General features: G+C 35.1%; 1 protein-coding gene and 1 long non-coding RNA gene across 3 annotated transcripts in view; one reads left to right on the forward strand and one right to left on the reverse strand.

Moving 5' to 3' along the window:
* CFAP97 (cilia and flagella associated protein 97) overlaps window positions 1–25020 on the forward strand; it is a 41807-nt gene extending 16787 nt beyond the window's left edge. For both annotated transcript variants that reach the window (XM_036996630.2, XM_017681115.3), the window contains exons 3-5: window positions 16658–16926; window positions 20540–20690; window positions 21810–25020. In XM_036996630.2, coding sequence (XP_036852525.2) covers window positions 16658–16926; window positions 20540–20690; window positions 21810–21934 — 545 coding nt within the window. In that variant the 3' untranslated portion in view covers window positions 21935–25020. The remainder of the gene's footprint in view (window positions 1–16657; window positions 16927–20539; window positions 20691–21809) is intronic.
* On the reverse strand, window positions 4–16664 carry LOC140845239 (uncharacterized). Its single transcript, XR_012124027.1, has 3 exons — window positions 16550–16664; window positions 15363–15437; window positions 4–6548 (listed from the first exon to the last, which is right to left on the reverse strand). It is a non-coding gene; the product is annotated as an uncharacterized lncRNA (long non-coding RNA).
* Window positions 25021–25687: the final 667 nt, after the last annotated feature.

The following is a 25687-nucleotide window of genomic DNA, read 5'->3' on the forward strand; positions in this document are numbered from 1 at the left end:
ATTTTCTGTTTTAAAATTGTGTGTTAAACTTAATGGTATATTGAAATTAATGACTAAGTACTGTGAATTTGCATTCATTTTTGTAGTACATATGATAACGTTTAGGATACTACAGTAACCTCACAAATTTTCCATTTTACCATAAAGCATACCTAAAATATCATTCTATATAATACTGCAAAGCTAATCAACTAGGACTAGAAACTATAGCAGACCTTAAACAGTGAAGGGCTTGGGCTTGACACCTCCCCCAGTGCAGTCAAAAATCCACATTCAACTTTTGATTCCCTCAAATTTAACTACTAATAACCTATTATTGACTGGAAGACCTGTCAATAACATAAAATGGTTGATTAACACATTTTGTTTGTCTATTAGGTACTATCTTCTCTCTTCTATAAATAAAGCTAGAGAAAATGTTTTTCAAATTGTCACAGATATTCAAAAAAAAATCCCAGTATATTTATTGAAAAAAATTCACATGTAAGTGGACTTCAGCAGTTCAGACCTGTGTGTTCAAGTATCACCTATACTTCACAATGATAACATTTTAGTACCTTACAAACTCAAAATGCCAGGGGACCAGAGTTACGATAAGTGAGAGAAATGGAGCCAGATGTTTCCCACATCGGATAGAGACAGGGGCTTAAGGTATATGTCACTTTCTTCTTTAAGAAAGGCAAGAGTACCAAGGTTAAAGTAATCTGACCTGTTATTTTCATATCAGGAAAAGTGGCATGAATACTGACAAATGAAAAGAACTCACAATAAACTGAAGGGAGCTAATTCAGATTTTAAGTTAAAAGCTAAATAAAGACCATTACTTGAAAATAATCACCAAGCTGATGAAATAGCATAATTGAAGTTTTAGTTGCTATAAGATACAAATATTTTTTAATTAGAATGATTTCTATTGCTGTATTTCTGTATCAGTTTATTATCATCCATTGTTTATTTTGAAAGCAACATTATACTCCAGGTGAAATAAAACCACTTCAGACTTTGATCTTTGCACTAGCTAATATAATAACTATAAAAATATTAGGCTTGCAGGTTAAGTTTTAGGTCAATTAAAGGTAACATTTTAAAGTTATAAATAAGATTCTCTGTCTTTGAAATGTTAGTTGGAAGATACTTTAGCTGATAATTCACATATGGTGGCAGTCTAAGGGAATAAGTACATCCCTTATTTAATCAAATAATTCTCATATTCAGATTGATGAAGTGTATTTTAGAGCATTTTATCCTATGAATCTTCCCTCTTTAGTAGGTTTTCTTTTCCCTTTGCTCTGGTTGTACCTATTGATTGTTCAGTGTTTGAAAAAATCATATTCTTGGCATTAGTTATCACCATCTAGTGGTTAAGCCTCCACTTGATGTATCTTTCCTGATAAATGCTCATTCAGTCTCTTAAAACTTTCAGGGTTGAGTAGTTTTCTATTCTTGCCTTTCTGCTTCTTACTCAACAACCAGATTTTTTTAAAAAGTAAATTAGTCCTACTAGCTTCCTTCTTAACTCTTCAGTGGGCTTACTCATATTAAAAATAAAATCCAAATTCCTTTTCATAACTTAACAAACCAAGTAATGGTTCTCATTCTAGGTAGTACATTAGCGTCACCTGGAAAAAAAGAAAAACAACTGTTAACTATTGAAACAAATATTCAGCCCTAGGCTCTGCCATAGGGATTTTGGTGCACTTGGTCTGTTATGCTGTTAAAGTTAATGAGAATGTCCTTTTTTAAAGAAATCTCTTACTACCTTGCTCCAGTAACATTGCTTCCTTACTGTTCTCAGAATATTTTGCATTTATGGGGCTTTTCTACTTGCTGTCAACCTTTTTCTTGGCATAGTCTGCTTCTGTTCCTTAGGTTTCAGCTTTTATCTGTCACCTCAGAGATACTTTTTTATGAACATGCTATTTATACTAGTTTCACATTCCTACCCTTGCTTTTCTGTCACAAAAGCCTATTGCCTTCCATCAGAATACTTACCAGACCTAGTTTGGTCACCTGTCCCTCTGGAGTGTAAGCAATAGGAGGACATGATCTTATTCTGTGCTAGAATCCCCAAATCTTGCAGGTGTTGGCACATAATAGACAGCATTTGTCAACAGAAGGATCTGTGCGGAAGATTCTTGTTTTTTGCATAGCTCTAATGATTAGGTAATATATTTCATATGTTTCACTGAAATTTGATTTTGTAAGTTACCCATTCTTAGATTTCCCATCTGAAATACTTAGAATAAGTCTGTGCCTCCTTCTGCATTATAATCATCAAAATATTTAATGTTTTCTGGGGAAAATTAAAATTCTTTGTCAAGCCATTCACTTTCTCACTCTTTAAAAATTCTTACAGCCACTTTCCAGTCCATAAGATGGATTGTGTGGTCCATCAGGCTGATGGTTCAGCAGCTGATGGTTCATCAAGTTGAGGACTGCATCGATCTTCATCTTTTCCTGATTTCCATCACTACCCCTAGTGCTCTAGCACCACAGGTTGCGAATTTTTTGGCATAGGACCAAAACCATTTACACTGTTTAAGAATTACTGAGAACCCCACAAAGCTGTCATTTTTGTGAGCTTTATCTATAAATCTTTACCATATTAGAAATGAAATCAGGAATTTTAAAAATACTTATTGGTACACTAAAGAATAGTGATAATAAGCCCATTATGTATTAACATAAGTAACATGTTTTATGAAACAACTATTTCAAAGAAATTAGTAATTTTGCTAATCTCTTAATACCAGCAATAGAAAGTAGTTAGACTCTTATATCAGCTTCTGTATACAACTATTATGAATAAAAAAAATCAGCAATATGTTGAGAAGGAAGGAGGATAGTAAGAATACATGCTAATTAGACAACCAACTTTATCCACTAGGTTGGAGCTTCTTAAATTTTAACACACATACTGATCACTTGGGGAGCCTGTTAAAATGCAGATTCTCGTTCTGTAAATCTGGAGAAGAATCCATGGAGCTACATTTTTAGCCAGCCTGGTGGTGATACCAATGCTGCTGATCCAGGAACCATAGTTTGAATATCAAGACACTAAAATTCTATTTGGTTCCACTGCAAATAAGTACAAGTATCCCTTACTATTCTTATCTAATACAAAGCTGGGACTTTGTTGCGTATAAAAAGCCTGTATGTTTTTAAGTTTTAAATGGGGAAAATAATATACCCACCCAAAATCCCTGAACAGCTTTCCCAAATGTAACTGAAGCACTGAAATACTGTTTCAACAAGGAAGCTAAGCTAAAAATGTAGAAGGAAAGCATTGTTCATACTGCTGCATAGTAGGAAGCCCTGATCTCTGTGACCTGCTAGTAAGTGGTGCACAGGTCTTTTTGATGCACAGGAACAAAGGTGGCATTTTTGCCAGTTAGTACATCTGTTACCAGACTCACTAATAAAACACTCCACCAAAGATTATTTATAATAATAAAGTATTTTAAACACTAAGGTATTTCTTTAGCATTTCAAAATTATGCATGCTCAGTTTAACCAGTAAAGCTTTTCAGATCCAAGAGTATTTTCGAAAGTTTTCTTTATTTCTCCCAATATAACTAAACCGTGGACATGGTGAGATGGTGATGTGCTTGGTCAGGCTATGACTTTTCAGCACTCATTTCTCAATATGCTTTATCATTTTCAACTTTACTTCTGTTAGATGTACTTTTCTAGGACTTTTTGGGTCATCTAATTTCTTCAGTCTTTTCTACTTCTCTGGAAGATAACTCACTTATATGAGGAGGACAATAGTGACAATGCATAAGACATCTTAAAAATTACAAGCACAAGATATGATTCTATTAAGATGCTGCTTGTCAAAGAACAGCTGAGGTAGAAACAGCATATTCTACATCATCTCAGTCTAAACATTTTCACTAACTTAGCTACAAAGATACAACAGTTTACTGATTCAAATAGTGAATTTTGAGTAAAAAAATTTGCATGCTATTACAAACAATATTGGGCAAGAGTTCAGATGGTGAGTAAGGCCTGTAGAGCTGACAATGTTAATATAATTTTTTGGCTTAAAATAACTTTTGTTAATAAATTTAATTTTGTAATTGGAACCACAGAATATTAAGCCTATGAAACAGGTTAGTAAAGGAATATAAAATCAAGTGTCAGACTTACAGGCCATGAAATAATTAAACAGTGTTGAACTTGGATACTTACCAAGTAAGGTGAAGATATTTTGAAAGTAGAATCAGAAAATTTTAGGCTTGAGGGTGTTATCCACATAAACATAGACAAGTGGTAACTATTCTGTGCCCCACTTTCTTCATTTGTAGGATGAAGTAATTGACACTGGTTTCTAAGTTACCTTCTAAATTCAGAGTTCTGGGGTTCTGTGAGAAATACTAAAGGGAAGAGCAGTGTAGTCCAGCATTTTCAGACATATGACTTTAAAATAGGCCTTAAAAATTTAGTAGAGTTTCTGAATATTCAGCCGCCTTTAGCTTGGTTAGGTGGATAATGGGGGACTTCCCACTCCCACCCCAAGCCTGCCTTTGCTCTGTAAATGTTGAAAGAGTGTGGTTGGAATTAGTTCTTTGGGCTTGAGTTGTAAATTGGTGAATGGATAGAGACGGCATTAAAAAATGAAGTAAACAAAAGTTTAGGCATTGGCTATGGCATGACCAGATTTGAAGGTATGTTTCATACTATCTATAGGTAAAAGGTCAGGTTAGGAAGAACCTGGAGGGTAAAATACAAATGTTTTAGAAATGTTTCTCTAATTTTACCACTAGATTCTGTGTGAAATAATTAGATACCACATTACAAGATGTATACTGAGAAGAAAAACTAATATAAGAGAAAGAAATAGAATTAAGGAAGCATTGATGAGCAGAGAAGCTGGTTAAACTTGGTACTAAACTGATACCAATATAGGAGCAGTGAAGTGAAGGGCCTTATTCAGGGGAAGATAAAGACCCTGTTGCAGAAGGGGATGCCTGTTAGTACTAGCCCATTATCCCAGGCAGCTCGTTTTACCCCTTTACTGGCAGTCGGCAACAAAGAGGATACAGATAGGCAAGCAGGAAATCTCAGATTCCCTCAACATGCTACCAAGTATTACCAAACATTTGAGAAAAGCTAAAATCAACAGAGGCACCAGACTCACAGATGAAGACTGTAATACTTGAAACACTTAAAAGAGCAAGCTCAGTGATTTTAGGCGGGATCTGCAAGGTTAGAACTTTTTTTACTGATAAAACTAAGGCATGATTTGCTTTTTATACTCCCCTCTTATGTGTCTATAGTGGAGTTTTCCAGGGGATACACGAGAGTGACAGCATAAGAGAAAGAATGCAGAATCAGATATGAGACTCCCGCTGTCATCTATTAAGGCAGGCATTAAAAGATTTGCACAAATGTTAACTTTGCCACTCTTCTGGTTATTTTGTTTTTAAAAATGTGATATTAACAAATGATTGGTTTATTGTTATTTTCAGAAAAATTGATATCTTTAATTTTTCACTTTTTAATTTCTAGAATGTAAAATACTGATAGCTGTAACCCACATAAACATTCTTTGGGGTCCTCAATAATCCTCAAGTATTTAAGTATATAAAAAGCATCTTGAGATCAGAAAGTTTAAGAACTTCTATTCTGTAAGAAATAAATTAAAATATATGATTTGTAGTCTATGAGACAGTAAAAAGTATAGCATAATCAGTCTCCCAAAAACTAAAAAAATAGGAAAAAGGAAGAAATAATAAAAGAGCAATAGAAAAAAATTATAAGAAAAGAGATCAAATAATGGCTGATTTTAACTTAACAGAAGATACTATCAGACGGAATTAAAATTTTTAAACAAAACCTAAAGAGGTATTTAAAATAATATAGGAAGAATGGAGATAAAGGCTTGAAAAAGATAGGCTAGGCAGATATTAGCAAGGAGAAACAGACGTATCTATCCTATCAGTATACAAAATAAAATTCGAGATGTGAAAGGCATTAAAAGGGATGAAGAACAGTGTTTCACATTAATAAACTGACCAAATATACCAAAAATGTAAGTAATTGATTTGAAATGTGTGATAAAAGCTAAACAGAACTAGACAATGAAATTGACAAAGCCATAATCACTATAGAAGATTGATAGATGATTAGACACGCCCCCATCCCCACCAAAAAAGCATTAACACTGCCTACTTGTGGGCTGTACTTGGTCCACAGGTATTTTGTCTCTCAAACAGTACCTTTTTTAAAAATCAAATGTACATCACAGACTTTTTTTAAAGTGATAAAATATCAAATGACTATTGCTACATAACAAATTACCCCAACACTTAGGGTATGGAGAGACTCAAAGTCAGGGGTGACCTGCCAGCTGGGTCCTGGTGTCATCTGAGTGCTGGTTTACTTACATGATAGGTGTCTGGGCTTGGGATGACTTGAAGACCAGGACTGCTGAGCAGAGGGCCCATATGTGGCTTCTCCATGTGTCCTGGCTTCTTCACATGCAGCAGCCTCAGTGTGGTTGGACTTTTTATACCATGGCTCAGGGTTCCGAACACAGGGTTCTAGGAAAGAAAGCAGAAACTTCATTGCCTTTTATGACTTAGTTCAAAAGTCACATAGCATCATTTCTTCCATATCCTATTGGTTTTAGTGGTTATAAACCTTCCCAGATTTAAGAGGAGAGACATAGACCCTCCCTCTTAATGGGAAGAACATCAGATGACTTACATGTTAAACCTCTTTGAGTACAACCTCTGACTGCACATTGATTTGCATTCCCTCTTTCCAATACAAGGCTAATGCCATGTATTTTAGTTTTTTGTTACAAGTGGTACCCTAATACCTGGTATCAATTTTTTTATTACTATTACTCTGTCCAGTTTCAACGGAAGGAGACAGCAAGAATGTCACAGTATTTCTCTTCTGACACATTGTTCACAAAGAAGACAAATTTTGTAACTTTAGTTATTTCTTAAATTGTGGTCTCTCAATTACAAGTGTTGGGGTGTTTTTGTTTTTTAAGTTTAAAAAGCAAATGCCATTTTTTAAAAAAGAGATCATGAATATGCCTACAGGCTGGATTTTATTTTTTTAAGAATAAATATGAATAAGGACTTAATGTGGCTTGGTTATCCGCTACTTGACTGTACGAAAGACACTGGGATAAAATTTCCAGTGACAGCATTACACATAAATTTTAAAAATGCTGTCTATGCTTAGGTGAAACTGATACAGTAAATGGTGTTAAGATGACTCTAGAAGTAGCTGTAGTGATTGATGATGGATATGATACTGAACTGCCATAAGGAGTTTGAACGAAATTGTTTAAGAAAATTAAAGAAAAGCATTATTTCATTAATGTGTGAGTTTACATATTTAAATATATTTGTATCCTAGAAAGTTTAGTCAAGTTAAATTTTTTCTTCTATCTTAATTAGAAAAACAATGGCTCATACATTTGAGGTTTCCTAATACTGAAACAGAAAAGTTTAGAAAAATGTAATAGTGACACATAGAGTCTGCATATGAGCTTTCCATGTATATGTTTTCCAGCAGGGATAGTTAAGAATGCTGTTTTTAAAAATGAAGTTTGAACTTACTCTATTTTATTATTTTTGCTACTGCATTATTTTACTTAAAAAATTTTTTTCAGTGTCATTAGGAAAATAGCTCACTTTTTATTCCCTTTGAAATTTACTTTTTTTTTTTTTTTTGAGAGGGCATCTCTCATATTTATTGATCAAATGGTTGTTAACAACAATAAAATTCTGTATAGGGGACTCAATGCACAATCATTAATCAACCCCAAGCCTAATTCTCAACAGTCTCCAATCTTCTGAAGCATAATGAACAAGTTCTTACATTGTGAACGAATTCTTACATAGTGAGTAAGTTCTTACATGGTGCACAGTGCAAGGGCAGTCATCACAGAAACTTTTGGTTTTGATCACGCATTATGAACTATAAACAATCAGGTCAAATATGAATATTCATTTGATTTTTATACTTGATTTATATGTGAATCCCACATTTCTCCCTTATTATTATTCTTACTATTATTAATAAAATGCTGATGTGGTAGGGAGATGCAAGATAAAGGTAGAAAACATAGTTTAGTGCTGTAAGAGGGCAAATGTAGATGATCAGGTGTGTGCCTATAGACTATTAATCCAAGCTAGACAGGGGCAACAAAACATCCACAGATGTTTTCTCAAAACGGGGGGGTGAGGTTCTAAGCCTCACCTCTGTTGATCCCCAATTTCTCACCTGATGGCCCCCCTGCGACTGTGCCTGTCTTAGGTTGTAACTCCCTTGAGGAATCTTGCCCATCTCTGGCTAACCAGTCATCTTTCGGGGCCATACAGGGAAATGTAAAGTTGGTAAGTGAGAGAGAAGCAATATTGTGTGAAAAGGTTAGCTTTTTACTTCTTTGCAGATTTATGCCCTGTGGCTTCTATGCCCAGCATTTGTCTTGAGGTATCTTTACCACTTGGAAGAATTATGATACTCGGTAATTTCGATATGAGGCACGAATTCTACTTAAGGGTTGTAATTAGGAAGGAAGAAGAAAAGCTATAGAAGTAGCAGATGGAAGAAAACATGGGAAGATTGATTATTTCTTTGACATATCTTCTTGTAGAGTAACATAAGCATGTATAGGTTTTAAACTACTAATTAAATGGCATACACACATTAATATTATAGGAATACAGCTGCATAACCAAAGCAGACCTACAATTACCAGCCATCTCCAGTGAAACCAAGAAAACCAGTTAGGCACCGTAGGCATTTGTGAAAACTTATCACTGATATGATGGATATTGTCTAACTGAATTTGAATAGTTTGAGAAAAATCAGACAAATTAAAACAATCCATTCCTGGGAACTGTTCCCATCCCATATGTTCTTTTAACAGTATATAGTCTATAGTCGCAAGATTTTGGAGCGCTGCAACTTGCACTTCTCCTAATTCTTGGTTGAGTTCAAGCAGTATAGATCCAGTCAAATTTGTTGTTTTACTGTATGCACAGGCCAGCTTAGATATCTCCTTCTTCATTCCAATGGCAAGTCCAGGAACCGGTGGGATGAATGTAGCTACAACTGCAATAGCGCCAGGATCTTTGTTGAAGTTTTTTGATGATTATCTTCTGGAATGACTCTTCCAGAGAATGTTGATGTTGGAAGTTCTTCTTCATATCATATCTTAATTCGTTTTCTGGGTAGCCAAATTAGGCTTTGATCCTCTGTATAAACACAAACAAACCCTTTGCCCACACTTTGATATGCCCTTCATATCATTGTGAAGAACTTACTGGAGATCACACAGGAACTGCTTTTTTTTTTTAAGAGAAAGGAATATTACCAGAAAAATGTATTTCCATAGCTGATCATCTGACACCCTTTCAATGATCAAAATTAAGGATATTTAAAGCATGCATTAATCGTTGATTACAGTTAGTTTTATCCTATCAGGGAGTAATCTTCCTTTTCTTTCTTTTTTTTTTTTTTATCATTAATCTACAATTACATGAAGAATATTATGTTTACTTGGCTCTCCCCTATACCTGGTCCCCCCCGCACAAACCCCTTTACAGTCACTGTCCATCAGCATAGCAAAATGTTGTAGAATCACTACTTCTCTTCTCTGTGTTATACAGCCCTCCCCTTTCTCCCCCCCCATTATGCATGCTAATCATAATATCCCCTTTCTTCTTCCCTCCCCTTATCCCTCCCTAACCACCCATCCTCCCCAGTCCCTTTCCCTTTGGTACCTGTTAGTCCATTCTTGGGTTCTGTGATTCTGCTGCTGTTTTGTTCCTTCAGTTTTTCCTTTCTTCTTATACTCCACAGATGAGTGAAATCATTTGGTATTTCTCTTTCTCTGCTTGGCTTATTTCACTGAGCATAATACCCTCTAGCTCCATCCATGTTGTTGCAAATGGTAGGATTTGTTTTCTTCTTATGGCTGAGTAATATTCCATTGTGTATATGTACCACATTTTCTTTATCCATTCATCTACTGATGGACACTTAAGTTGCTTCCAATTCTTGGCTATTGTAAATAGTGCTGCGATAAACATAGGGGTGCATCTGTCTTTTTCAAACTTGAGTGCTGCATTCTTTTAGGTAAATTCCTAGGAGTGGAATTCCTGGGTCAAATGGTAAGTCTATTTTGAGCGTTTTGAGGAACCTCCATACTGCTTTCCACAATGGTTGAACTAATTTACATTCCCACCAGCAGTGTAGGAGGGTTCCCCTTTCTCCACAACCTCGCCAACATCTGTTGTTTGTCTTTTGGATGGCAGCCATCCTTACTGGTGTGAAGTGATACCTCATTGTGGTTTTAATTTGCATTTCTCTGATAATTAGCGATGTGGAGCATCTTTTCATGTGTCTGTTGGCCATCTGTATTTCTTTTTTTTGAAGAACTGTTCAGTTCCTCTGCCCATTTTTTAATTGGATTATTTGTTTTTTGTTTTTGTGAGCTCTTTATGTATTTTGGACATCAAGCCTTTATCGGATCTGTCAGTTACAAGTAAATTCTCCCATACTGTAGGGTACCTTTTTCTATTGATGGTGTCTTTTGCTGTACAGAAGCTTTGCAGCTTAATACAGTCCCACTTGTTCATTTTTGCTGTTGTTTTCCTTGCCTGGGGAGATATGTTCAAGAAGAGGTCACTCATGTTTATGTCTAAGAGGTTTTTGCCTATGTTTTTTTCTAAGAGTTTTATGGTTTCACGACTTACATTCAGGTCTTTGATCCATTTTGAATTTACTTTTCTGTGTGGGGTTAGACAATGGTCCAGTTTCATTCTCCTACATGTAGCTGTCCAATTTTGCCAGCACCATCTGTTGAAGAGACTGTCGTTTCGCCAGTGTATGTCCATGGCTCCTTTATCAAATACTAATTCACCATATATGTTTGGGTTAATGTCTGGAGTCTCTAATCTGTTCCACTGGTCTGTGGCTCTGTTCTTGTGCCAGTACCAAATTGTCTTGATTACCATGGCTTTGTAGTAGAGCTGAAGTTGGGGAGTGAGATTCCCCCCTATTTTATTCTTCTTTCTCAGGATTGCTTTGGCTATTCGGGGTCTTTGGTGTTTCCATATGAATTTTTGAACTGTTGGTTCCAGTTCATTGAAGAATGTTGCTGGTAATTTGATAGGGATTGCATCAAATCTGTATATTGCTTTGGGCAGGATGGCCATTTTGATGATATTAATTCTTCCTAGCCACGAGCATGGGATGAGTTTCCATTGTTAGTGTCCCCTTTAATGTCTCTTAAGAGTGACTTGTAGTTTTCAGGGTATAGGTCTTTCACTTATTTGGTTAGGTTTATTCCTAAGTATTTTATTTTTTTTGATGCAATTGTGAATGGAGTTCTTTTCCTGATTTCTCTTTCTGTTGGTTCATTGTTAGTGTATAGGAAAGCCACAGATTTCTGTGTGTTAATTTTGTATCCTAAAACTTTGCTGTATTCCGATATCAGATCTGGTAGTTTTGGAGTGGAGTCTTTAGGGTTTTTTATGTACAGTATCATATCATCTGCAAATAGTGACAGCTTAACTTCTTCTTTACCAATCTGGATTCCTTGTATTTCTTTGTTTTGTCTGATTGCCGTGGCTAGGACCTCCAGTACTATGTTAAATAACAGTGGGGGGAGTGGGCATCCCTGTCTGGTTCCCGATCTCAGAGGAAATGCTTTCAGCTTCTCGCTGTTCAGTATAATGCTGGCTGTGGGTTTATCATATATGGCCTTTATTATGTTGAGGTACTTGCCCTCTATTCCCATTTTGATGAGAGTTTTTATCATGAATGGATGTTGAATTTTGTCAAATGCTTTTTCAGCATCTATGGAGATGATCGTGTGGTTTTTGTCTTTCTTTTTGTTGATGTGGTGGATGATGATGGTGGATTTTCGAATGTTGTACCATCCTTGCATCCCTGGGATGAATCCCACTTGGTCATGGTGTATGATCCTTTTGATATATTGTTGAATTCAGTTTGCTAATATTTTATTGAGTATTTTTTCATCTATGTTCATCAGGGGTATTGGTCTGTAATTTTCTTTTTTGGTGGGGTCTTTGCCTGGTTTTGGTATTAGGGTGATGTTGGCTTCATAGAATGAGTTTGGGAGTATTCCCTCCTCTTCTATTTTTTGGAACACTTTAAGGAGAATGGGTATTATGTCTTCTCTGTGTGTCTGATAAAATTCCAAGGTAAATCTGTCCGGTCCGGGGGTTTTGTTCTTGGGTAGTTTTTTGATTACCGTTTCAACTTCTTTGCTCATAATTGGTTTCTTTAACTTTTGTGTTTCTTCCTTGGTCAGTCTTGGAAGGTTGTATTTTTCTAGGAAGTTTTCCATTTCTTCTAGGTTTTCCAGCTTGTTGGCATATAGGTTTTCATAGTAGTCTTTAATAATTCTTTGTATTCCTGTGGGGTCTGTCATGATTTTTCCATTCTCATTTCTGATTATGTTGATTTGTGTTGATTCTCTTTTTCTCTTAATAAGTTTGGCTAGAGGCTTATCTATTTTGTTTATTTTCTCAAAGAACCAGCTCTTGGTTTCGTTGATTCTTGCTATTGTTTTATTCTTCTCAGTTTTGTTTATTTCTTCTATGATCTTTATTATGTCCCTCCTTCTGCTGACCTTAGGCCTCATTTGTTCTTCTTTTTCCAGTTTCGATAATTGTGATGTTAGACTATTCATTTGGGATTGTTCTTCCTTCTTCAAGTGTGCCTGGATCGCTATATACTTTCCTCTTAGAGACTGCTTTCGCTGCATCCTATAGAAGTTGGGGCTTTGTGTTGTTGTTGTCATTTGTTTCCATATATTCCTTGATCTCTATTTTAATTTGTTCGTTGATCCATTGATTATTTAGGAGCATGTTGTTAAGCCTCCATGTGTTTGTGAGCCTTTTTGTTTTCTTTGTAGAATTTATTTCTAGTTTTATACCTTTGTGGTCTGAAAAATTGGTTGGTAGAATTTCAGTATTTTGGAATTTACTGAGGCTCTTTTTGTGAGCTAGTATGTGGTCTATTCTGGAGAATGTTCCATGTGCACTTGAGAAGAATGTATATCCTGTTGCTTTTGGATGTAGAGTTCTATAGATGTCTATTAGGTCCATCTGTTCTAGTGTGTTGTTCAGTGCCTGTGTGTCCTTACTTATTTTCTGCCCGGTGGATCTATCCTTTGGGGTGAGTGGTTTGTTGGATGAATGCATTGCAGTCTGTTTCCCTCTTTAGTTCTGTTAGTATTTGTTTCACAAATGCTGGTGCTCCTGTGTTGGGTGCATATTTATTTAGAATGGTTATATCCTCTTGTTGGACTGAGCCCTTTATCATTATGTAGTGTCCTTCTGTATCTCTTGTTACTTTGTTTTGAAGTCTATTTTGTCTGATATTAGTACTGCAACCCCTGCTTTCTTCTCACTGTTGTTTGCCTGAAATATGTTTTTCCATCCCTTGGCTTTTAGTCTATGCTTGTCTTTGGGTTTAAGGTGAGTTTCTTGTAAGCAGCATATAGATGGGTCTTGCTTTTTTATCCATTCTTTTACTCTGTGTCTTTTGATTGGTGCATTAAGTCCATTTACATTTAGGGTGACTATTGAGAGATATGTAGTTATTGCCATTGAAGGCTTTAAATTCGTGGTTACCAAAGGTTCAAGGTTAGCCTCTTTAGTATCTTACTGCCAAACTTAGCTCGCTATTGAGCTGTTATATACACTGTCTGGAGATTCTTTTCTTCTCTCCCTTCTTATTCCTCCTCCTCCATTCTTCATATGTTGTGTGTTTTGTTCTGTGCTCTTTTTAGGAGTGCTCCCATCTAGAGCAGTCCCTGTAAGATGCCCGGTCGAAGTGGTTTGTGGGAGGTAAATTCCCTCAACTTTTGCTTGTCTGGGAATTGTTTAATCCCTCCATCATATTTAAATGATAATTGTGCTGGATACAGTATCCTTGGTTCAAGGCCCTTCTGTTTCATTGCATTAAATATATCATGCCATTCTCTTCTGGCCTGTAAGATTTCTGTCGAGAAGTCTGATGATAGCCTGATGGGTTTCCTTTATAGGTGACCTTTTTCTCTCTAGCTGCCTTTAAAACTCTTTCCTTGTCCTTGATCTTTGCCATTTTAATTATTATGTGTCTTGGTGTTGTCCTCCTTGGGTCCTTTCTGTTGGGAGTTCTGTGTATTTCCGTGGTCTGTTCGATTATTTCCTCCCCCAGTTTGGGGAAGTTTTCAGCAATTATTTCTTCAAAGACGCCTTCTATCCCTTTTTCTCTCTCTTCTTCTTCTGGTACCCCTATAATACGGATATTGTTCCGTTTGGATTGGTCACACAATTCTCTTAATATTGTTTCATTTCCGGAGATCCTTTTATCTCTCTCTATGTCAGCTTCTATGCGTTCCTGTTCTCTGGTTTCTATTCCATCAATGGCCTCTTGCATCTTATCCATTCTGCTTATAAATCCTTCCAGAGTTTGTTTCACTTCTGTAATCTCCTTCCTGGCATCTGTGATCTCCCTCCGTATTTCATCCCTTAGCTGTTGCATATTTCTCTGCATCTCCATCAGCATGTTTATGATTTTTATTTTGAATTCTTTTTCAGGAAGACTGGTTAGGTCTGTCTCCTTCTCAGGTGTTGTCTCTGTGATCTTGGTTTGCCTGTAATTTTGCCTTTTCATGGTGATAGAAATAGTTTGCAGAGCTGGGACAAGTGATGGCTGGAAGAACTTCCCTACTTGTTAGTTTGTGGCCTTCCTCTCCTGGGAGAACAGCCACCTCTAGTGGCTTGTGCTGGGCAGCTGTGCGCAGACAGGGCCTCTGATTCCTGCCTGGCTGCTATGGAGTTTATCTCCGCTGTTGCTCTGGGTGTGGCCTGCCTCGGGCTGGTGCTCCAAAATGGTGGAGCCCCATTGGAGGGAGAGCGGCCGGGAGGCTATTTATCTCCGTGAGGGGCCTCTGTGCTCCCTGCTGCCCAGGGGGTTAGAGTGCCCAGAGATCCCCAGATTCCCTGCCTCTGGACTAAGTGTCCTGGGACGCTTCCATCCGGTTTGGGGTCCCTGTCCCTTTAAGACTTCCAGAAAGTACCAAAAAAAAAATTTTTTTTTAAATATATAATTTAAAAAAAAAAGCCACTCGCTTTTCTTTGTCCTAGGGCGTCGGCCTCAGGGACCCACTCACCGGTCTTGCTGCCCTGTTTCCCTAGTATCCAGGACCCCACACATGCACTGTGTCTGCACTCTGGTGCGGGTGGCTGGGGCTGGGTGTTCAGCAGTCCTGGGCTCCTTCTCCCTCCTGCTCCGACTCCTCTCCTCCTGCCAGGAGCTGGGGGGAGGGGCACTCGGGTCCTGCTGGGCTGGGGCTTGTATCTTACCCCCTTCGCGATGCTCTGTGTTCTCGCAGGTGTGGATGTGGTCTGGATGTTGTCCTGTGTCCTCTGGTCTCTATTCTAGGAAGAGTTGTCTTTGTTATATTTTCATAAAATATATGTGGTTTTGGGAGGAGATTGCTGCTGCCCTACTCATGCCACCATCTTGGCTCCACCTTGAAATTTACTTTTTATTAAAGCCTTTTGTATATGGCAAAATCAATCTAGAAACTTTATTAAATTCTACTAAATAGGTATTTCTTGAGAGCAAGATAATTTAATTATGTGTAGCACATGTATATCTTTCTAAATGTGTTCTCATTGAGGTTTTGTCATTAAGTAGGTATGGTTTCCAGCAAATTACCAACCATTAATTTCCTCATTTTCCCTTTCAGGAAGCCACTGTTAGTCTTTGTTTTTTAAGTTTCTGTAATCTTTCATAGTCTAATGTTTGAACATAGGGAGGTAGTCTTTTTAACAGTTTCTGTTACATTACTCAAATGATTTAACTTTTTTGCACCAGTCACATTTTTAAATGGGGATTAAAAATGCCTCTTTCCCTTACAGCACTATTCTTTTAACAGTATAAAATGCTAGATAAGTAAAAGAACATAGTTACTCAATTAAAAACAAAACATGGTTATTTAAAAAATACTGTAAAAAAACAAATTAAATGTGCCAGTCTGTTAATCTGATATAATGTACTTACATTTAGTACAGACTTAAGCTGAAACAGTGATCAGGCTTAATATTTTTAAGAAGCTCCCAACAAATGTTTAGTAATTACTGTGACTTACTGAAAATTGTTACCATAAAGAAATTTAGGAATTAAGAATGTTGACAGAAATTTCATTTGATAATCATAGTATGCAAAATATCTTTATTGGTTAAAAACTTTTATATAATATTTTCATTTTTGACTTACGTTTAGTCAAGAATACAATGTTTCACTTTTATAGAAGTATTTGCTTAAATGTCAATATTAAGACCAAAAATCTTTTGTGTTAAAATATTTTTAGTTTAAGTTGAAAGTCCGAATATTCTGGGTTTGTTTTGCAATTTTTTAGCCATTGTTTCCATCAGTCATTGCTGAGTACATTTTATTTTTTGAAGTATGCCAACTAAAAAAATTGTCTAAATTAAGTGTTGTATTGGTATACTCAGTGAGAGGTTTAACATTATTTCATACATACCTTTTCATGAATTGATATAGTGTCCATTTTTAAAAGTTAAAGCATCATTATGGACCATCATATTGTGCTTTGTTTAGCCATTTTTCCTTTTTTTGTTCATCTCTGTAGCTTTTCTGCAATTAGATAAAAAGGGACCACAAAAACATCATTTTGATCAGCCTTCAGTAGTGCCAAGGAAAAATTACTCTTTTACAAGAGAGGAGGTGCGGCAGATTGATCAGGAAAATCAGAGGCTTTTGAAAGAATTGTCAAAACAGGCTGAAAAATCAGGAAGCAAAAGTTCGGTTCCCAGAAGATCGATGGGTCATCCCCCTAAGTTATATCATACTGCTCTCAACAGACAGAGGGAACAACAAAGGATTGAAAGAGAAAATTTGGTAAGTAACAAGTTTCTTAGTCGTCAAAGAAAATGCATTCGTACTGATTTGTAAGTCCAACTTACAGGAAACCCAAATACTGCCAAATTTTCAAACATAATTATATCAAAGTAGATAAAGATATGTGTGGCATGATGAGCTGTAAGCCTGGAAGGTACAATATGTATTTATACATAAAGCAATATTTTAAGGGAACATTAAGTGAAAATACTGAAAGCTCCATTATTTATTTAACCTGATATGTTAAATCACTACAGTAGTACAGGAAATGGTGTCCTAGGGGCAGATAATATATATATCTTCTATGAAACATTTAGTCATTAGCTAAATCTGTTTCACTTTATCCTTGAAAGTTAAAATTATGTATATATCATTTATTGTAAAGGCTAAATATTTTCTCAAAGAGGTAAGATTTCGTTAACCGCTACTTGACTGTATGAAAAACATTATTAAAAATCATGTAGTTACATTCTGATGTTCTGAGGAATATATATATGGGAACTGTTAAAAATCTGCATTATTTTCTTCATAAAATTCCGTTCATAATAACTGGGAGCTGAGGTGGTACATTTACAAAAAACAGTAGTCTTAAACCCTTCAGGAGGGTTACCATGCATATGGCAAGGAGTAGCTAACAACACACATTGAAATTATGTTGGTGGGCAGTGAGTTACATGATAACTTTCTGCACATCATTATAGCAATTACAGGATTCACTGATGATTTCTGAAAATTTCAAATTACTGTATGTCATAAACATTTGGGCCTACCTTTGTTTTTACTTCCCCACATGGCTCTGGAGCCTGTTTTATTTATTTAACAAGCAATTACATAGTGGATAGTATTTTACAAATTTTAGGTCATTTAATTTTCATAGCAACCTTATGTGACATAGTATTGTCATAGAGGAGAAAATGAGACTGAAAGGGACACAAAGACTTGTTACTCCTAATGTCCTTCAGAGTTCTTATTTTAAGTCTGCTGTGAGCTATATAAGACACTGGAAGAAATAAGAGAAAAAATACAAAATCCTGTCCTGTGTCGTGTAATATATAACTTAGCTTAAAAAGATAATACCATTGCATGTCAAAACAACTGGAAAATAATGCAAAACAATATTAATGATACCATTAACATTTAATGACTCCTTACTATATTCCAGGCACTATTCTGAGTGCTTCATATGCAATATTTCACTTAGTACTCAAAGCTAATTCTTTGAGTTTATTTCATTGTTAATACCCCTATCAAGTCATTTGGCCAAGTTCACATAATCAATGGCAGTCAGGATTTAAAGCCAGGTCTTTCTGACTAGATAGCTTACATTTTTTTAATCACTCTATTACATGTGTTAAACCATTTTGAACTGTCATTTTTAAATTTTACCCAGGAGTTCTAAATTGATAACTAGATTAAAATGTATATACTTTTGATTTGGATTTTATGCTGTAATCAGTACTTCATATTTTGATACTGTTTCTAAAAGCAAGAGCTATTTCTATCTGAAATCATTTCTTTAGCTTTTGTTTAGCTTGTTATATTCATGATACACAGACTGATAACTGCTGTTGGTTCCATGTGCTTTGATAACTGAGCCAAGTCATTTCCCTTTCATTTTCCCATGTTTCTGCCATGTAAATGTGATAAGTGACATTTCAGGACTACAGAGTGGGTTTATTTTTTGCCTTATTGTCAAATTATTTCAAAGTTGATTTTGATGTTACTTTATATGCTTTACATCTGATGAACATTGCAATTTTCTTAAAATTTAAAAAAGAAAAACACACACCCAATCAGATAAATAATTTACGATACTAGACGTTTATCTAAAAAATAGGGACTTCTACCAGCTAAAAAGTAAAATTAGTAGTTAACTGTAAACACCAAGTTTCCTGTCCTTTCTACCGTATACAGCTCAGTGAATAGTTAATGGGATAATCAGTTAAAACAGCATAACAGCAAATGTTGCTCTGCCTAGTAAAAATACATTGATGATATGACTCATAGGAAATTTCTTACTCGGTTACAAATATCTTACACATGCAAATAATATTATCTTCCCAGCTAAGTTATAAATTACATGGCAGGGCAGTATTTTACATTTTTTTCTTAAAGAACTTCTAGTGTCTTACATAGCTCATAGCAGTTATAAGCTGTAGGTAAAGAACATAGAATCCTAGGGATTTTGCCACCTGAATGTTACACAGCTTTTACACCTACAGAAAGAATCAGACTGTAGATTGTTATGGAAAGACTATGTTTAAATCATAATTCTCAGCTTAGCAGAGAGAGCTACTCTATTTGGGTAAGGCTTCACTGAAGGAGTTGAGTCTTCTCTGGCCTTTGAAGGCTAAAAACTGAGGAAAGGCATTTCATTGCAAAAAGAATAGCTGGCACGCCATTCTTTTAGTTGGTCTATCTACTTCTTCGTGTGTTCTGCACCTCTGCCATTTATCTCCAACCTCAGTTTATCTTTTGTAATACCTCCCTTCTCTCCCTTTTCTGAATAGCTTCTCCTCTGAATATTATGACTTGCTTTCCATCATCTATCCTTTTCTGGAATTGTTCAGGAACACTGACAATGGAACCTCAGAAGGGCAGAGGTGAAACTGTTAAGAGCAAAGCACTAAGTAGAGAAAAGGGTGGAGATGGTTGGTGGCAGTGGTTCAGGCTGTGAATGTACTAAACACTGACCTGTATGCTTAAAAATAGTTACAATGGTAAATTTTTATTTTACCACAATAAAAAGAAAACTAAGTTGGTGAAGAAGGAAAAAAGATTGTACAGAGAAATTTGTCCTTATGGCTGAACTTATGAGGCTGATTTTTTAAAGTAAATCTTAGTGCACAATAACATTTGCTCTTCAAATAAAGATGAGCTTGCTATAGAGGAAGTTTAGATCAATACAGAAAATAATTAAACAACCATGGATCAATCCCCCAATCCATTTGGTCTACTTAAATAGTCCTTTCTCAGTGATACCTGTGAAAATCAAATAAGAAACTTTCACCTGATTTGTGAAGAAAGAAAATAAAATTAGGAACATTATACATTAGAATCTGTTACTGAATCACATTTTTAAAAAATAACATGTTATTGGATACTATATTCCCTTGGCTAGTTGGTTAATATATCCTTTTAAAAGCTTTATATTCAGTAATAATTAATTTTCACACTTCTTTACTCCAAAAACTTTTTTTTCCCTGAACTGTATTTTATGCAGAATCTTCTGTATATGAAACAGACAATACAGCAAGCATAGCTGGGCTGGTAGAAATTAGTAACAAGAGACCTGAAAGCCCTGCCCGCTTGGCCTTTCCTCAGTGTCCTGGGAGCCCTCAAGGCACTAGTAGAGAGGAAGCAGATTGTAAGCCACTGCTCTATCATATAGAGTTTATAGTAGCTTAGATCTGTTTGTGGTCATTTCTATTATAGGATAAGTGAAAACCCTTTGATTTTCTGAAAGTGTATTATTTGAAATATATTTTCACATAGCATGTTAAGAGGGATTTTAAATATTTTCTACATGAATTTCAGGTTCTAGAAAGTTTTTGCTTTTTTAAACCTATTGATACTTATCTAACATTAACTTTCAAATTGTCTTTAAATAAAGGCTTTATTGAAAAGGCTTGAAGCTGTGAAACCAACAGTTGGTATGAAGCGCTCTGAACAACTGATGGACTATCATCGCAATATGGGTTATCTCAACTCATCACCATCCTCAAGACGTGTGCGGTCAACTTTTGGCCAGTATAGCCCATTAAGTAAGCATATTAAAAATCATTTTGAACTTGTTTTTACCTTTTATTCTCTTAAAAAAACTTAACTTACATCAGTTTAAATGCATTCTGTTATTTTTCACTGGCATGCTTTGTTTTATTTGTGTTAGTTCACTTAACGTCAGGTAATATTTACAGTATGGAATTGCAGCATAGGAAGGCAACCGAGATGAAACAGTTGAAAATATCAGTAGTTTCCTAGATAATGGAAGAGGGACTTCAATTTGAATACATTTGTTAATGGAAGAAATGAATAGATAATCGTGTTTAAAAATTGCCAAAACTTTCTCCTTAGCAACTTAAGAATTATTGGTAATAGCTTCCCACCCTTATATCTGCTTGGTCTTCCTCAATGGATACCTAAAAGAGAAATCAGCAATCTTTATAGTCATCAGATGTAAATCCCTCTTCATGTTTGATATATGATCAGTCATACACCTCGCTGGTGGTATATCCCAGAGCATGTAGGCATGGGTGTCATTAGTGCTAGGGTAGGCAACACACGGAAAGGCCAGACACTTCGCTTTACAGAAGTCTGTGCTGTCACTTCAAGTATGCATTCCAGACTGTAAAAATAGAAGCCAATGCTAAAAGTTGGAACCACTTACAATGCTACAACTTTCCAGTGCTCATGGGAGTCTTAAACACTCAAATGACTAGAAATTCCACTCATTTGTTCTCCAAGCTTCACTTCCTTGATGTAGTTAAAGACTAAGAGCCTTGTTCCGATAATTCATACTTCTTATTATGTGTTCAATGTGGTAGATAATTTGTTGAATAAATGTGCAAATCGTTACACAAAGTTACCACCACCACCACCCCTGGAGTCATTTGAGAAGCTTCTTAAAACATTAATTTCACCCCCAAATCTATTGAGTCAAAATCTACTAATGTAGAGTCTGACATATTTTATCGTATTCTTAATTTCCACAAGTAATTATGAAGTGCATTCCTGGTTAAGAATCATATTAGACTATTAACATATGAGTTAGGGAAGAAAAATTTATTCTTGAATTAAAATTAGGAGAGTAAGTTTATCAGATGACAATTTATGTATTTAGTTTAAATAATGCAAATTATTTCTTGTTCTTCATATATTTTTAGGAGGAGCTTCCAGGACATCCAGTGCTACCAGTGGTCTCAGTTTTAAGAGTGAGCGAGCAGTTGACACATCCAGTGATCTGTTGCTAAGACCTAAGCCCCTTAATGTCCATACGGCTTGGTCATAAAAACTCTTTTTACTTTAAATACTTGTTCATCCAATTCTTAACTGAAGTGCTTTTGTATATTACTCTAATTCTCTGTATGAACATCTATAATACTGTCTTAAACAATTTCAGGTGTACGAGTTTTAACTTACTGTAATTCAGTGCAGATTGTTTTCAAAATGACAATAATGTAAAATCAGTGTTTCTAATGAGGATGTATTTCTGTGAGATGCGTACGTGTGATAGAGAAATGGTAGTATACATGTATATTTTCTCAACATAGAAATTTTCTCAACATAAAATCTCAACATTTCTCCCAAGATGTTAACTATATAGTTCTCATTTTCTGTTTTTGTTTTGTTTTTTTTTTTAGCTTTTAAACCGTGAGTATAGCTCCTAAGTTTGACCAACTTTGTTTTCTGTTTGCAATCAGAATTTAGGTGGTGTGACTCCTAACTGGATTATAAGACAGTTACAGTTTCTTATACTGAAACAAATCTTGAATTTTTTCTAATTGGTGGAACTGCTTTAGATATAATGAACAGATTGTACTGGGGCAATCTTTGTGATTCATAAGAGGTATCTGCTACCTCTGTGTAACCTCACTGAGTTAGATCTTAAAATTTAATCAGCCATTCCAAATCATTTTGAACTCCTGAGTATTAGAAAGTTCAGCTCAGAAGCTCCTTTTCTGTGTATTTAGACATTCGGAAAAAATACTATTAATGAGTCAGAGAGATAAGGTAAGCTTTAGAGCTATAGTCTGCTGCATTGTGAATAGTTTGTCCAAGGGCCACATCATCATAAGCAAAACCAAGTATTTGTTAAATCAGCAAAATAACACCACTGGTTTGAAGAGCCAAAAAGCAGATCTTGAGTTGTGTCAGAACAGTGTTTTGAGAGATACTGTTAACAACTTGTATTACATTTAGTATTTATTGTATTAAGAGAGAAGATAAGTAAAGAGATGCATGGTCTCAAAGCTTTAGAAATTCTAGCTAGTGTTTTTAAGGGCTGAAAAAGAAAACTAAAATATGAACAATAAAGGGAAAAAGTCACATGTTTGTTGAGGCTACTTTAAGTGTCAGCTAATATTCTTGGTTTGGTTTGGTTTGTGCTTTTGGGTTGAATCCTGAAAGTATCATTTTTGCCAGTCCCACTTTTAAAGGCCTAGTAATATTAATGGAAATCGTTATGCACATAGGGTGCAGTACAAATGCAAATTAGGCAAATAGGTTATGATGTAGTTGAATTTTGAAATTAGAATTTTTTCTGTCCAGCTCTAGGCTCTTAATTTATAATACAAAGTCATGATTGCTTCTGCTGTCCTAACATGGTTTTTCATTACTGACCTTTTCAGTATGCCATTAGAACATATTGGAAGGTTTCCATGTTAAATGCCAAATCTTCCTTTTTTAATAAGAATTTTTCATGTTTAGCCACAGTAAGATTTGTTTTTTATTTTTCCAAGTTAACTCAAGCTTTGTGAATGTATACTGAACTTGGTTTTCTTTTAACACCTTTGGCAGCAGTCCAAACTGCATTCTGCTAAACCTCAATTCAGAATTTCTTGGTCTTAGTTTGTATTGTTAGGTTTTGTTGAGGTTAGGGCACGTGAGGTGTGGGAACAGTGGGGTCAAAAACTTCATGTGAACACAGCCTGTGAGATTTTTCTCCCTTTGAGCTATAATTATAATGTTCATTCATTTTTGTTTGATGCTTTGTTCTGGTGAACAAGTTTATAGATCATTTAGTGCTCTGCTTTATGTATAAACTTCAGCTATACTAAACCAAGGTTTTGTTTTGTGTTTTAACTTACTGTATTTTTAATATTTGTATAACAATTTACCTTTGGAAGAGCATCTATAACTCAGCATTTGGACATCTGCCCAATAGTAAATTAGCCAGTTTTTTTAAGTCAGTTTTTAAGTTTGTGGGAAAAAATGTAAGAAACCTTTTATGTTCATAATGGCAATTAGTCTCTGAATACCCTTTGTGTTCTTTGCTGCCCTGTGTATGGGTCAAGATATAACACATAATTTCATAGATAAAGCTATACTTTGATTTTAGATACTAATTTAACACCTTTAGTTTTCAGTACCAGGAATCCAACTTGAAATAAAAGTCAGGAAGAGCAACAATACTGATCAAAGCAGAATTTACAATTCTGTTGTCATGATTACTCATATATGATGAGTATAAATAGAATATAAATAGAAAGATAGGAGTTTTAAAATGTGATATTCTCTGATGTAAGTCAAGGTACTTTAACTTTTATGGTTTGAGGGGCATTTTTATGAAGGAGTCACAAGTATATACTGTTTTCATTTTCAAGAACATAAAGTGAAGGGTAATTTGTACCAATTTGGTTCACTTGTACATAATACATATTTACATCTGTAACTAGAAATTAAAACTAATCCAAGGTCTAAAATTATCAGGCAGGATTCTTAGAGTTATTTTCATATCTGTCAAATGTTAAACTAATGTTGCCTCCTTTTTAATGATTCTATGAAAGGTTTTGAATTATTAAAATTCCCTAAGGGATAGCTATTAATACTTCTCCAACTTCCTTTCTTCAATCTCCATAAAAAGCTGCTTTCTTAGCTACTACTACAAATAAAAATTTTCTGGTTTGCTTATAAATGTAGTGTAATGCAGTTGTTTTCAACCCATTAACCCAAATGTCCAAAATGGGTATCTAGACAACTTTAAAAGAGGTCATTGTGATGGATATGATTGTGTGCTTCTCATTTTTGGATTCAAATACTCCACACTAAGAAAAGTATTATAACCAATATACTCTTGAGACACAAGTTTATTATATTTTTAATAAATGTTTAATAACTTAAATGCCGAATAACCTATAAATGATTGTATACAATCCTAGAAAATGTGCTTAATGCTAATGGCTATTTTATTTCCACAAATAAAAATTAGTAAGAACCTTAAAAATCAACATCCTTACAGTATCCTACTACGCTGATGGACAGTGACTGTAATGGGGTTTGTTGGGTGTAATGGTGAAGGGGGGAGCCTAGTAAACATAATGTTCCTCATGTAATTGTAGATTAATGATACCAAAATAAAAAAAATCAACATCCTTTTTTAATTTCCCAGCTCACTGTAATATGTTTCAGGCATACAGAACTAGCCTAGAATAGTGAATACAGAAATATAAGAATAAAAGATAGCTGAATAAGGAAATATAAGAATTAAAGTTTTGATCCTGTGTCTATTCTCAAATGAATTGTTTTCCAAAAATTAATATGACTTGTATGTGCCTTATAAGACTAAGAATTAGAATCAAGTTGGAAGGAGGATTTTAGTTATATCTTTGGAAGTATGATGTTTATGTAGGGAAGAGTTTGCTTAAAATTACATTCTTGATCATCATCTCTTTAAACCACATCATCTAATTTGTTCTGTAAAATTGTTATGCTACAATGGATACTCTTAGAGCCCAAAGGAGTATTTTTTGAAAAATGTCTATTGACATAAACATTTCATATGTATGATGAGTGATAAATACTGTTTTTAAAACTTGCTACAGCATCAGTTTAGGAATTTTTTTTATGAGAATTTAGTAAGAATGCCATTGGAATAAATCACCAGTACCTGTAGTAGTGTATTTGGCTCTCAACTCTGAATTCAAAGGATTCTTACAGTGAGTAAGATTCTGTTAGAGCAGATTTTATTTAATTTTAAAATTCTGGTGACTTTTTAAGCCACTTAAAGATATTTCTGGAACCACCCTAATACAGTCTTAAATGT

The sequence above is a fragment of the Manis javanica genome, chromosome 12, assembly GCF_040802235.1.
Source record: "Manis javanica isolate MJ-LG chromosome 12, MJ_LKY, whole genome shotgun sequence".
NCBI classification, from domain to species: Eukaryota; Metazoa; Chordata; class Mammalia; order Pholidota; family Manidae; genus Manis; species Manis javanica.